The sequence below is a fragment of the Onychostoma macrolepis genome, chromosome 02, assembly GCF_012432095.1.
Source record: "Onychostoma macrolepis isolate SWU-2019 chromosome 02, ASM1243209v1, whole genome shotgun sequence".
Lineage (NCBI taxonomy): Eukaryota > Metazoa > Chordata > Actinopteri > Cypriniformes > Cyprinidae > Onychostoma > Onychostoma macrolepis.
This window is the reverse complement of record NC_081156.1, coordinates 26975284-26990454: the sequence shown is the minus strand read 5'-3', so window position 1 is coordinate 26990454 and position 15171 is coordinate 26975284. Positions and strand designations below refer to the sequence as shown.

Below are 15171 nucleotides of genomic sequence, written 5' to 3'. Positions count from 1 at the left end.
TGTGTTTTGAAATGTTGTTTTAACAGGTTTATGCTGAATACAGAAGTGCAGTCATTTGATCTCATTTTAGTTGAATATATAACACTGCTTTGGACTGTTTTCAGGCAGGCATGCAGGCAAACGGTTGCAAAATTATTATTGCCCTTTGAATAAAGGTGACTTGAATGTTTGGCACTGAACCCACAGTCATCCCATAGAACTAAATGTGCAGTTAATGTAGCTGAACCTAGTATTTGTTTAGTGTCATGTCCAGACTCCAGATTCTGGGAAAATGTCTCTGGATTCACATGAAACATTAATTGCCATGTTTATTTGGAGTCCCGCAGTTCAAACAGCTTTCGTGTTTTAATTTTTTTTTCATAGTTCTGAAAAATAAATATAAGTTTTATCATTTAATTCCTAACCAACTTTTTTTTGTGTGTGAAATGTTTTGCTTAAAAACTGCGCTTGTATTAATCTTTTTACGACTTGGTTCTGTAGTTCCTCCCTCCGCTAGATGGCGCTGTGAGCTCTTCAGCGCTGTACCACTTGTGTCGCTCTTCGTGGCATGCGTGCGCTGCGTGTGTCGTCCCTTCCGTGTGCTCCGTAGAGAGTCGCGTGTGCCGCGATCATGGCTCTGTACAACTTTAAAAAGATTATGGTGGTTCCCACCGCTAAGGTAGGAAAATAACGGCGTGTTTTAACGACGTATTCACATATTCAGGGTTAATTGTTATAAAAAGTATTGTTGGTGTTGGCTTTGGCGTTAATAACCGACATTGACAGTATGTGGCTCGTATTGTGTACACGTGCGCGCGGTGTTGAGCCATTTAACTTTTCATATATTGTAATTTCATTTACTGTCAACATGGTTTTACTGGCGTCAAATGTTAAAATGAAGAACGTGTAATGGGGTTTGAACAGCTGTAGAGGCATGAAATGTATTAATGCGGTTATGATCTTTGGTTAAATTAATTTTATATAATTGTACCAGGATTCCCATTAACATGGAAAACCTTGAAATTTAATAGTATTTCCCTTCCATTCCTGGAAAATGCAGATATAAGGGAAATTCAGAATTTTTTTTTTTTTTTCTAGTTTCACTGTCTTAAGATTGATATGTAAGTGCAGCCTTTGTAAAATAATAATAATATTGTAGTTTGTTATATAATTATTATATAAAACCCTTAAGTAACCATTAATGCTTAAAATCACAGAAAAGTCATGGGATGTCAATGTATGTGGGAACCCTGGTGTGACTCACTATGGGAACTTGAAAAATGTTTTATTAAAAAAGTAATAATAATAAAGCAAGAGTAAACTAGCATAACTGTTTATTTGTTTGATTTTCTCCCTGTAGGACTTCATAGATCTGACTTTATCCAAAACCCAGCGAAAAACTCCCACTGTAGTACACAAGCACTATCAGATCCACCGAATTAGACATTTCTATATGCGCAAAGTCAAATTCACCCAGCAGAGCTACCATGATCGACTGTCACAGATCCTCACCGACTTTCCCAAGCTGGTCGTAAGTGTCACACAAACTATATGCATGGGATAAAGGTCATATATGATGATTCTTCCTAGTCATCCTTTGTTTGATAGATAAAAGACTAACTATGTGTGTGTTTCAGGATATTCACCCCTTCTATGCTGATCTGATGAATGTGCTGTATGATAAAGATCATTATAAACTGGCTTTGGGTCAGATCAACATCGCCAAGAACCTTATTGACAAGTGAGTCTGTTGAATTTATCAACATCATTACACATTAATTTGTGGTTGATTTAATTAAATATGTTGGCTGATTCATTTATTTTTGTCTCATCTGTGGGTATTTGCAGTTCATTTCACTGAGTGAAACTGTGTGTCTTTGCATTTGTAGTGTTGCAAAAGATTATGTGCGGCTGATGAAATATGGAGACTCGCTGTATCGCTGCAAGCAGCTGAAAAGGGCCGCACTGGGGCGCATGTGCACCATCTTAAAGCGACAGAAACAGAGTCTGGAATATTTAGAACAAGGTACAAACACTTACATCTACAGATACTTTCCAAAATAACAGACAGTTTTCTGGTAAACTGAAGCACAGACTTTGGCCAGATTATGTCATACAGATACTGAATCATTGAATTTGAATGCATATACTCTGTTGTAACAAATGGTGACTGTAAGACTTTTTTAAATATTTTTGAAAGAATCTATTATGTTCACAAAGACTGCATTTATTTTGAATTTGTTTATTTATGTTGGGGGAAAAAAACAGTAATATCGTGAAATGTTACAAGTTAAAATAATAATTTTAATACATTTTAAAATGTAATTTATTCTTATAATGGAAAAGCTGTAATTCAGATCATGTGTCACATGATCCTTCAGAAATCATCCTAATAGGCTTATTTGCTGCTCAAGAAACAGTATTAATGTTGGAAACAGCTGTGATGGTTAATATATAATATATCTTTTTTTTTTCTTTTTTTGGAAAGTTCTGTACTGTTGATACTTTTGAAGGAATATTTGGCTTCACTGATCCAAGCATAAATGTAAAACAAAAATAAGCACAAACTCTTTTACTTCTGATAGATATTTGTGAATAGTAAATGCCTATTTATTTTATCGCAGTGCGGCAGCATCTGTCCCGTTTACCCACTATTGACCCAAACACCAGAACCCTCCTGCTGTGTGGTTACCCCAACGTTGGCAAGTCCAGCTTTATCAACAAGGTTTGTTTGTGAACGTAGGTTAAATGTCAAGTGTGTGTACTGTTTTTAATATTAGGTTTAAACGGAGTATGTGTGTACAGGTGACCCGTGCTGATGTTGAGGTCCAGCCGTACGCCTTCACCACCAAATCTTTGTTCGTGGGTCATATGGATTACAGATACCTGCGCTGGCAGGTGTGTGTTAGAAAGATGCATGGTTTCACTGCTCTGATTTAATATTGTATGAATATATTAAAAATGTTCCTAATAATTACGGCTGTGTTTTTGTAGGTGGTTGATACCCCTGGTATTTTGGATCATCCTCTTGAAGAAAGGAATACCATAGAAATGCAGGCAATCACGGCTCTGGCTCACCTGCGTGCTGCTGTCCTCTATGTCATGGATGTGTCAGAGCAGTGCGGACACACACTCTCACAGCAACTAGAGCTCTTCAACAATATTCGGCCGCTGTTTGCCAACAAGGTACACACACATATAAAGATGTAAACTTTAAATGCAGTAAAACATAGTTTTTTTTGTGCTGAATGATGGCAGTGATGATTATTTGTGATGCAGCCGTTGATCCTGATGGCCAATAAGTGTGACGTGAGGAAGATCAGTGAACTCTCAGAGGAGAATCAGGTAACTGAGATTCTAAATCATTCAAAAATGTTGAAAAGCATCCTAAAAAAGGGACCGAAAGAACAATATGGCTTAACCCCTTCATCAAGTCTGTTTTCGCTGTGCATTTGAAAGCGAAGCGCACGCATTGTTAATGCGATCAGCTCATGATCCTGTGTTTTCCGCGCCTCGGAACAGCTCCGTTCACAGTGAATGAATGCAGTGAACTCGTTTATTGCACGTGCTGTGAGTTTAGCGTGCGTCTGGGAACGCAACAGCCACCAGTTAGGCTTTATTTTCACGGCAGATGATTATAGCATTTTCACTAGATGCGTTTTTGTAAGCCTGTTTTCACTGAAGCTGAGTTTTCCTTCAAAATAAAAGCTCTACTGCCGTGTCCATCAAAATGAAAGCTTAAAAGTGCAGTAGCCTATGAATTGCTGACAGCTAGTGGCTATAATAATGTACCCATGAAATATTCATTTTCATTTATTTTACAGTGCAATTGTTTTGCAATAAATGGCTATTACTGTCATTGTTGTTTATTATAATTATTTTTAAACACCTAAAACACCAGTGTCAATGTAATTTAGACTGAGACAGTATATCACAAATAAAAAGAGGGTTCAGTCCCCTTTAAAGTTCAGGTACAAGTCTGACTTAAGTTTTCTTAGTTAAGAACATGAGTTGGAGCTCTTAATTTTGAACTCAAGTTGTATTAGAAGAATTTAACTTTAAAATGTACACACTTTTTTTCAATTCATCATTAGTCTTTTTTTTTTTTTTTATATATCAAAAGAAATATCGTATCGTGGACTTCATATCGCGATATTATCGTATCATGAGATTTTGATATTGTTACATCCATAGTAAAGACATTTATATTGTCATAAAAGATCTATTAGTAAGATTTATTAAATAATCCTGAAAAACATGCATCATGGTTGCCACAAAAATATTTTTATTTTAACTTATTTCAACATTGATGATAAGAAGAAATGTTTCTTAAGCAGCAAATCAGCATATTAGAATGATTTCTAAAGGATCATGTGACACTGAAGACTGAGGTAATGGCTGCTAAAATTCAGTCTTTATTTAATATATATATATATATATATATATATATATATATATATATATATATATATATATATATATATATATAATTATTTTTTTTAAATAAAGTAGAAAAATGTTAATATATTTTTGTTTTTGCTACTTCTTTCAAACACATTTTACTTTTAAGGTGATTTTTGTTCTTTTATAAACTTTTGTTGTCAAGATTCACCTTTTGCGTTCCGCAGACAAAATATAGATATAGATTTGGAGACAATTTTCAGTTATATTCAGTTTTCGTTTCAAAAGATCTTCCTAGCTTCCTAATGTTACTGTTTCAGCAATTGACTAAGATATATGTTAGATTTAATTTCAAACAGTTTGGAAGATGATAGGAAAAGAGAATGACGTAGCTGCAACTAGCTGTGACCTTCTGCAGTAACACTGAAACTTATCTCTGTGTGTCTAGAAAATCTTTGCGGATCTCACTGCTGACGGGATCACAGTGATTGAGACCAGCTCTCTGACGGAAGAGGGAGTGATGCAGGTGAAGGCTGAGGTAAGATCACAACCACTCACCACTAACCTCCTCACTGAAATCAGCCTCTTCGTTTCATGTACCAATTTAGAGAGTAAGAGCATTGAAGGATGGTGTAGATTGGTGGTGTAAAAGATTTATGATTGATTGTTTACAGGCATGTGATCGGCTGTTGGCTCACCGTGTGGACACGAAGATGAAAACCAAGAAGGTCCATGATGTTTTGAACAGACTTCATCTGGCAGTGCCTGCCAAGAGAGATCAAAAGGTACATGCTCTTTGCACTTCTGAGACCAGTGTCCGCTTGATCATAAGCGTATTTCTTCCTGCAAACATAGTGCGTTTGTAAACGGTTTTGATTTGGTTTGTACAGGACAGGCCTCCGTTTATTCCTGAGGGGGCTCTGCTCCGTAGGAAGGCAATGGAGACGGATGCTCCCAAACGCAAACTGGAGAGAGACCTGGAGGTCGAGCTGGGAGACGATTACATACTGGATCTACAGAGTAAGATATAAACACACACATACACGTACACAAATATACACTCCAGACATGTCTAAAAATTTTGTCCTGTGTGTTCAGAATACTGGGACTTGATGAATCCAGAAGAAAAGCAGGATAAGATTCCTGAGGTTTGGGAGGGTCACAATATTGCTGACTACATTGACCCGGAAATCATGACGGTATGAAACAAATGCCTTGATTTGAATCTTTTTAAGGATTGTAACCACTGATATCAAGTGCCTCCTGAAATTCAGATTAGTGGTTGCTCATATGGATTTTTGATGACAAAATTGACCTTTGGTGGCGTCAGTAGTGAATATTCGGTTACATCCATGTCTCAGATGACATGTTCTGAATTTCTGTCCTATCTCTCATTCTCAGAGGCTGGAAGATTTGGAGCGGGAAGAGGAACTGCGTGAGAAGGCCGGAGAGTATGAATCCGAGGAGGAGAGTGAGGATGAAGAGCTGCAGGAGATCCGACAGCTCGCCAGTCAGATTCGCGAGAAACGGAAGTTGAAGATTCTCGCGTCCAAAGAGAAAGACACACAGGGACCCAGAATGCCCCGCACGGCCAAGAAGGTCAGTCTTTCTGTCCAGCAGTCTTATTTTTGTATATGTTTAAATTAGGGCTGGGCAATAAATCGATAATGATAATTATTATGATTATAATTTTCTTTGATAAAACGATATTAAGAGGTCGATAAATGTTCGATATAATGTTTATGCGGCAAAAGCGGAACGAAACTGCGCTAAAGGCGACACACGGACCGTTTAACGGTGCGGCTCAAATTTCAAACGGCAGCACGGCGCGAGCTCGCTGGAACAGATGCTTTGACTCGCTGATGAGTCTGGGTCACAGCACTAAACAGCTCTGTGAGATCCAGTGTGAATTCAGCGATGAACATAAATGACTTGGTGATTTAAACTAGTTTAAAGCCAGATGAAACAGCGCTGACAAACAGGAGAAACATTGTGTGCAGTGATACAGGCTTTCAATCTACACATCGCCATCATTTACCATTGGATTAACTGTAGAAACTGCACCATGGTACTGTGTCAGAAATGAGGGATATTTATATTGAATTTTATTACAGGAGTAATGGATTATAATTATAGTATTTTTTTATTTGTGATTATGATTTAGCATGTGTGCATTGGGAGACCAATGGTTAATTAAAAAAAAAAAAAAAATCTAAAATTAAATTCCGCTATATAAAATTGAGGTTGCTGCAATGTTTACAGATGTTATACTGATTTTGTTAATGAACAAAAATTTACATCTGCAGCCTAAGTCAAGCTACTGTCAAATGTGCATTTCTAAGAGACAAAAAAGTAACATTATTATTAATATTATCAGGCAACACAAACCCGTTTCTTAATTTGAAACGATCTCACTCATTAGAACAAAGAAATTAATTTTTCTATTAAGATATTTATTAATGGTCTGGTTTCTACAACTTTCACATTGGAGCAAAAATCTGGCTTTAAACTTAAGAGAAAAAGATTTGACATTTATCGTAATAATGATCGATATCAACTGATATGAATAATTGTGATAATTTTTTTGGCCATATCGCCCAGCCCTAGTTTAAATGATAGCAAGTAGTTTTATATCAGATGTTACTTACATATTTTAGGTAAAGTATGTAGTATTAAGTTGAATCACTTTAAAAACCCATATTTTTATTAAAGTTTGGTTCCTTGTAACACATCACATGTATTTACTGTAGTAAATACAGTAAAGTGTGCATGATTACACACAACTAACTAGGGCTGCAACAACGAATCGATTAAATCGATAAAAATCGATTACTAAAAGCGAATTTCATAATCGATTCGTTGTGTCGCGCGACGCGGAGACGTTTGATTATTAAAAAAAAAAAACTTTAGTTGAGCACGGAGCGGAGTGAACACACTCGGTCTCTCTCGCGCACGGATGCTAGCAGAGTTTGGCGCCTCATAAATAAAAAAAAAAAACGAGCGGAGGTAGAGGAAAGATACATGGCGGAGGCAGAGAAATCCGTGCGACCCAAGTCATCCAAGGTGTGGGAGCAGGGGCGGCGTTTGCGTATGGCAGAGTATGGCAGTTGCCATACCCTAGCCCAGTCAGGTGCTGTGAAAAATTATCCAAACTTGAGTCGCTTATAATTCGTTTTTATTATTTTAAATCAGAGAGTTTTAAAAATAGTAAACCAATTATAAGCATTAAAATAACTTGTCAGTAAAACTTCGTAACGCCATTGGATCATCGAGCTCTCAGCGAGACCTCGTAACTTCACCCCGCCTCCGCTCAGATTGACGCGCACAGCCTGGAGAAGATGAGATCTCTGCTTTTTCGCAATGCAAGGGTGAATAAATAATTGGTGTTTGAATAGTACAGCGTTTTCTTTACTCAAACACTATGTCAGTAAAGGATAATGTTTTTGTGTGTTTGAAGAGTGGAGAAGAATTAGTTATTTGCTGTCTATATACGTTTTAAATATCATGTGCATTATGTGCATAAGCGCTTAATTTGAGATTTTGGCCAAGTGTATTAAACAACAAGAAAAAACTAAGCGCCCATATAGCTACAATCAAAGTTATATAACCTGTAAAAGTTGATGAAAGCATAATGCACTTGCTGCTTCAGATAACAGTTACAGCCGTTCTAACGACAGACAAAACACTCCATCTCCGTCATTCTCTGGTCAAAAACATTATTAACTCCATTGAGCTTGATTTTCATATAATGTTAAGTGCAGGTGTCTGATACAATACCAACGCTAACGACGCAGTGTTGTTAAATTATTTAATTTTTTGCACTCCCCCCCCATACATGTGTATGTTTTTTGTGTTAGTCCATTTTTATTTTATTTTATTATTATTATAACAGCTCAGGGATGTTCAAGGAGCAACATGTTTGTGCACTTTCTAAAGATTTTAGTTCTGTTTTTGAATAAAGGGTTGGAAATGAATGCTTTTTTTTGTTTTTAATCCGATTCATCGATTAATCGAAAAAATAATCGACAGATTAATCGATTATTAAAATAATCGTTAGTTGCAGCCCTACAACTAACCCTAAGCCAAACCCTATTCCTAAATGTTTTTAATTAATGTTACTCAGTACCTAAATGTGTAATTACTCTGTAACAATTATTATAATAAAGTGACCAAGAGTTTCTAACATTTGGAATATTTTTTTAGTTAGCTGTTAAAGATGGATTGATTTGATTGGTATATGTGGATGCAGGTGGAAAGAGTGACTCTGGAGAAGGAGATGGCTGATCTGGGTTTGGACATGACCGATAAAGATGAAGTAAGAATCTGTATATTTAAAGCTTTCTCATTAGTCATAACCCTCTTGGTAACACACTTGATTTTGTGTGCCATGGGGTCATGGCGATCAATTTCTGCATACATATCTGAGCATGCTTGTGTTCACCTTTTGTCCCTCTAGAGCCACTATGCTCGGAGATCTCGCTCTCTGGTTCGAAAGAGGAAGAGGGAAGTCTCTGCACCACCAACATCACGCACTCGCAGTCAGAGCGCCTCGAGACCACCAAGGGACCAATCAGGAGTCAGAGATGCCAAGGTAGTGCCTACATTACCTGAAGCATAATCTTCTTTAACAAATCAAATTCTGAAATCAATATGAATATTAATATAAATTATTAATTTTCTTGACAAATATGAAATGAAATTATGAAAGGTAGTCACTCATATAGCAGGTTATAGAGATTTTGGTAACGCTTTACATTAAAGTTCCCTTTTTTAAATGGTTTATAAAGGTGTTTATTAATGATCAGTGCATTATAAATAATTGATAGACAGTTATAACTGCATGGTGGCTTTAATACAATACCTGCCAAATAGCGAGCCATTTTTAAACTCATGTTAAAATGCTTAATACATGTATTTCACTTAAAACCAGATTGCTGATTTATTTCATGCAGCAAAATGGGACTATTATAGTCAGACTGAAGGGTGTTGTTTTTGTAACTTTCTCATTAATTTGTTAAGCATTTATAACATGAGTTAAAAATGGTTTACTATTTGGCAGGTATGGCATTATATTCAGTTATAACTCTATACATGAATGCATTTGTAAAAGAACCATTGGTCATTAATGAATAAACGGACTCTTAATATAAAGTGTTACAAAGATTTTCATAGAGAGATGTGTTCATTGGACTGTCTGTCTTATTTCTCCCAGATGTTGAGGAAGGTAAAGACCATGATGAAGTGCTCACAGAAGGAGATGAACAGGCAGGGAAGGAAGGGTGAATCTGATCGACACGTGTTTGATGTCAAACCTAAACATCTCTTTGCTGGGAAGAGGAAATCTGGTAGCACCAGCCGCAGATAAATGCAGCCTTATTCACATACGTCTGTCTTATGTACTCATACCTGTCCTTATGCCATAATTAATAAATATTTGCTATATTCTGTACTTTTAATAGTTCTTTCTGATACACATGATAATACACCTGTAAACATGAAAGAGTTAGTTATTGAAATGTGTGTTAATCACATCATTTGAAATGTCTGATATGATGCAGAATAATGAAATGTACAAGATCATGATTTTGAACTCTTCATCACTTAGAAAACAAATGATCTGAAGCTTTTATCTGCAGTGGGAGTCAAATAAACCACCCAAAGTATTGAACCTGAAATTCACGTGTGAAATTCTTTATTAACGGAGTCATGTTAGTATGTCTTTCTGTGTGGGGTGTTCAAAACCAGTGTACTTGGGTAAAGATTTCTGTATTTTAATTTCTAATATATTTAAGCAAATCGCACAAGTGCAGCCTTACTGTATATCAGAACTGCTGTAATTGAATTACAATTGTGTGTGTATAATGTACATATATTGTCCTAGTTACCTGTGAATTCGATTATCAGGCATTTTATTGCTAATAATTATATTGACGTTTCATGATTTGAAGTTTTAACATGACAAAAATAGTCCACAGTGACTTTTATTTTGACAAAACATTGAGCGAAGCCCCCCGGAAACGACATCAGCCTCCGCTAGCAACAGTGTCAAAGCGTTTACACCGTTTCAGACCGAAAATCAAAACAACGCAGGACAGTCTTATTTCACGGACAACGAACGCAGTAATCGCCGTACTCTAAACTTGTACTGCAACGTTCACGGTTTTCCGCGGGACCTACAGGCGGCCCAAACGCAGAGGAGCGCGAAGGATGGCGAATTACCGGGCGTTTCACACCCAGCTCGCGACCATCATGGAGACGCTGACTCGCGCGGCGGTGGCAGAGATCTGCGAGCTCGTAGACGACGGCTACGCAGTTTTACACATCGAGATCTCGCGCCACCAGAAAGAGAACGAGGAGCTCCGACGGAAACTGCAGCTCATAGAGTCCATCGTTGCGGCGCGGGGGTACAGCGACGAGAAAACCGTGGCGCGAGATGGTCGGTGTGATGGTAACGCGAGTACTCGCGAGTCGCTAGTGGGCAGAAAAACGCTCGGAGGCGGAGAGTCCACCAGCCGGGGTACAATGGCAGAGGTTAGAGGACCAGTTGTTTTGAATATTTTAAGTGGAAGTAAAAATATATGAGCACAAGCAGTTATTATCTGTTGTCTTTCGGATTCCAGATGCGCGATTTTCGAGAGGAGGGAGATTTGATCCAAATGCAGATCAAAGAGGAAGGTCTCGAGCAGCCGCCGCTGGGAGGTGAGGCGCCTCGGGTCATTCCTGTTATGCATTATACCACTCAAACTCACTAATTAAAAAAAAATAATAACGTGCTTGTGTTGTAATTCAAGGAAATATATATTTTTTTATATGCTCCACCAGACTTTATGGAAAAGCTCACAACTTCAGTAAAATGCAAACAGATGTCACGGTTCGCACAAGGAATGGATTATAAGACGATTCATACTTTATACTTAAAATCAATTTACATATGTTTTTTTGTTTTGTTTTTTTCAGTTATGAAACAACCTAAATCTCAGCGATAAAGCAGCTCTTCAGAATACAATAGTGCCATTATTCAGGTCAATGTTGATTCAATTCAGTTCAATAAGAGTCAATGTGTCAGTTCATGAATTATGAAAAGACGTCAGATCCGACTGTCAGATGCATCTGTGCAGAAGACAATAGTGTCATTATTCAGCTCAAGTCAGTTCAATAAAAGTGTAGATGCTGCAGACTTCATCAATTATGAAACAACCTCAGTTTCCACTATAAAGCAGCTCTGCCGAAGACAGTAATGCTATTTTTCAGCTCAGCTCAGTTCAGGTCAGGTTTTTATGTTCTCATCTGATAGTGTAAGTACAGTTAGATCAATAATATTTTCTGAATATTAATTGTCTTTTAAGCCCCAGCTGACCAAGCCAAATGTGAGATATATATGCATATTGCCATGTTCATATTGCATATTGCTAGTATGCATATTGCCTTTTTAAATACAATGTTTGTCAATGTAAATTAATATTTTAACTTTTAAATAATTCATACTGAAGTCATACTTATTTATATAGCTGTTTATATAACGCAGATTGTTGAAAAACAGCTTAACCATAATAAACAGGAAAATAACAGTTAGTTTCACCAGTGTCATCAGTGATGAAATGACCACAATTTCAGTTATATTTAGGTTAAACAACAGCTTCAGTTTCAGCTGTAAAGGAGTTCTACAGAAAACAATGGTCTCATTATTCTTCTCAATTTAGTTTAATGTTGATTCAATTCAGTTCAATAAGTGAACTTATTAAGGATGCAGTTCATTAATTATGAAACGGCTATAAAGCAGGTCTACAATAAAACAATAGTGTCATTATTCAGCTCAGTTCAGTTCAACAACAGCATCAGTGTTGCAAAGTTCATAAATTATGAAACGACTTCGATTTCTGTTATAAAGCAGCTCTACAAAAGACAATAGTGTCATTCATTCAGTTCATATTTTTGTGTTCTTATCTTATAGTTTCCGTACAGTTAGATTGTTGTTGTTATTATTATTATTATTTTCGGAATATTAATTTTTTAAGGTCCAACTAACCATGCCAAAGATGACATATGCATGCATACTTCCTTGCATACTGCACGTATGCTTATTGCCCTTTTTAAATATTTACATTTACATTTAGTAGACGCTTTTATTCAAAAACTTACAAATGAGGACAATAGAAGCAATCAAAACCAACAAAACAGCAATAATTATGTAAGTGCTGTGACAAGTTTTGGTTAGCCTAACACATATACTATATAAAAAGAAAACAAGTAGATAGAATAGAAAAAGAATAAAGAATGCTCATGTTAGAGGCTCTTGTTTCTTTTTCTTTTTTTTAGAGGGACGTGAAGATGGAAGAGATGTGTTTTTAGCCCTTTCTTGAAGATAGCTAAGGACTCAGCTGCTCTGATTGAGTTGGGCAGGTCATTTCACCAGAAGGGAACATTTAATGTAAAAGTCTGTGAAAGTAATTTTGTGCCTCTTTGGGATGGTTCATTTGCAGAATGCAATCTTCTAGAGGGCACATAGGTCTGAAGTACTGAAAAGGGGTGCAGAGCCAGAGATGGTTTTGTTGGCAAACATCAATGCCTTGAAGTTTATGCGAGCAGCTATTGGTAGCCAGTGCAAATTGATGAACATGCATTCTTTTCAGCTTGTGAAAGACTAATCTTTCAGCCACAAATACAAATCTATACAATTTACTTTGAACTTTTCAGTAATTAATACTTGCATTTTTGCAACATTTACAGTAAGATTAAATATTGTTCACACTATGTGTGTTTCTCAACAGATGATGATGACGATGAGGACGAAGGTGAAAGTGTTTCTGCAGTAACTCACGACTCTCCGAAACCAGATGTTGCTGAACTCTCGGGTCAGGAATCTCACACACTCTCACACTCCCCTGATCATGACACACACTCTCACACACTCACGTTCGCAGACACACACTCCGGCGCTGATGAGTCCCAGCATTCCAGCATCGACTTGACTGCTTCAGATAATGCTTCCTTCTCCCTTGCACAAACCTCGTCAGATACCTGTGTTTCCCAAGTCCCTCGAGTGTTTCAGGAAGACTTGTGCATGAAGGCTGATATGGATCCGGTATCCGATTGGGCCACGCACTCTGTCCGTAACACGCTCACACACTTGCAGAGCTCTCCACAGAGGGTTGGTGGGTCAGACTCTCTCGTATCCCATAATTCTCCCTTGTTCGCCGCACAGCGCCTCGTTGCTCTGGGTAGCGTCTCAGGGCTGGGTCTCTATGGCCGGTTGGGTGCTTTACGGACAGGTGGAGCCGGCAAGCGACACTTCATCTGCGCGATCTGCGGGAAGAGTTTCACCACGTCGCAGAGTTTGGACACACACATGCGCATTCACACTGGAGAACGGCCGTATCGCTGTGAGCAATGCGGGAAGCGTTTCACACAGTCCGGACACCTCACGGCTCACCAGACTGTCCACACGGGAGAAAGACCGTACGAATGCACCCGCTGTGGGAAACGATTCGCAGGGAAACAGTACCTCCGCATACACACCAAGAAACACCACCCTGACTTGCATGCACTTTCCCATATACAGACTCACACACAGCAGGACACACTACCCTGAAAGATACACAGGCTCACAACAGAGAATGCAGGACACCATTTTTGATGTTTGTTTACTAGTTTTAATATATTTGATATATTCTGTTGTTGTTTGCAAGTGTGTTGCAACCACCAAGAAGTGTTTCAAATAAGACGTTCAGTCAGTTTCAAGTGTGTTTTTGCTGTGTTCAGGCACTTATTTTAACAGGTTATTTTGCAAAAACTAAAGCAGTGAAATGCATTATGTATACATACTGCAGGGAGACCATATGAAAGCCGACATTAGAAACCTGGTGTGAGCACAATCAGACTCTGATACCTTCAACATGAAATACTCAGTTTCACCTGAATAGCAAATGTACATAAAATGTACAGGATAATGTGTTGTTTGAAGAGTTCGTTATGATCTAAATTAGATATAATTATAGATTATACATTTATATTTGCAGCTAGTCACAGCAGAAACACTAACTGGATTTGTCTGTGTTGTATTTAATAGAAATAAATGGTTAATTGATGAATTTTGTCTTTTAAGTCTTTTATTTGTGACTTGTCACTTTTATTTTTCAGGGTGAAGATGTTTTGAAAAGAAACAAATTATTCTGTAATATGAAACTGACACTATTGTGATGCTACTGCGAGAGAGAATCCTAGATTCAACTTCAGTAATGAACAAAGAATTATTTCAAAAAATGACTTGAAATAATTTTATATAAACAAAAGAGAAAAATAGATTCACTTGATTTCAATCAATGCAACCTGGATTTATACAAAGGCGACGCTCCATGTAGAAAATGTTTTCTGACTGGAATCTTCATCACGTGAGTGTACAGCATGGGTCTAAAAACCCCATGTACAGCATAGTCCACACTCACATGAGCAGCGTTTTTTCAGTCCTTGAATCTTTTTTGACATTTGAATCTTTCTATCACTGAATCCTCAAAGCGGTGAGGCACTTACTAAACAGCAAACTATTACTTTCACATACAACCAAACCAAGGTTAGTACCTTTATTTTAATGTATTACAGTCAATGAATGGGTGTTTATAAATCAACATGTAACTTTTGATGAATGTAATCAGAGTTTGAAAATCCTGGTGTACGGTATTTTAAATATACATATATATTTAAATAAAATATACTATATATATATTTTTACAAATGTACTTTTCATTTATATGTAAAACAATGTATTTCCTTAATAAAGTCACAGAAAACACCTAG

The 15171-nt window shown here is 37.2% G+C and overlaps 2 protein-coding genes across 2 annotated transcripts; both read left to right on the top strand.

Annotated features, from left to right (window-relative positions):
* Positions 1-500: 500 nt before the first annotated feature.
* gtpbp4 (GTP binding protein 4) lies at positions 501-10055 on the top strand. The gene is made up of 16 exons (XM_058794716.1): positions 501-658; positions 1340-1510; positions 1617-1720; positions 1869-2005; positions 2604-2704; positions 2785-2877; positions 2974-3165; positions 3259-3324; positions 4829-4918; positions 5055-5165; positions 5271-5400; positions 5479-5579; positions 5782-5979; positions 8630-8695; positions 8837-8971; positions 9593-10055. Exons 1-16 carry the CDS (start codon positions 611-613, stop codon positions 9743-9745), a joined length of 1896 nt encoding a protein of 631 aa, XP_058650699.1. The 5' UTR covers positions 501-610; the 3' UTR covers positions 9746-10055.
* Positions 10056-10388: 333 nt separating this feature from the next.
* Positions 10389-14978, top strand: si:dkey-7l6.3 (zinc finger protein 180). The gene is made up of 3 exons (XM_058794977.1): positions 10389-10911; positions 11001-11079; positions 13149-14978. The coding sequence occupies exons 1-3, from the start codon at positions 10588-10590 to the stop codon at positions 13967-13969; spliced, it is 1224 nt and encodes a 407-aa protein (XP_058650960.1). The 5' UTR covers positions 10389-10587; the 3' UTR covers positions 13970-14978.
* Positions 14979-15171: the final 193 nt, after the last annotated feature.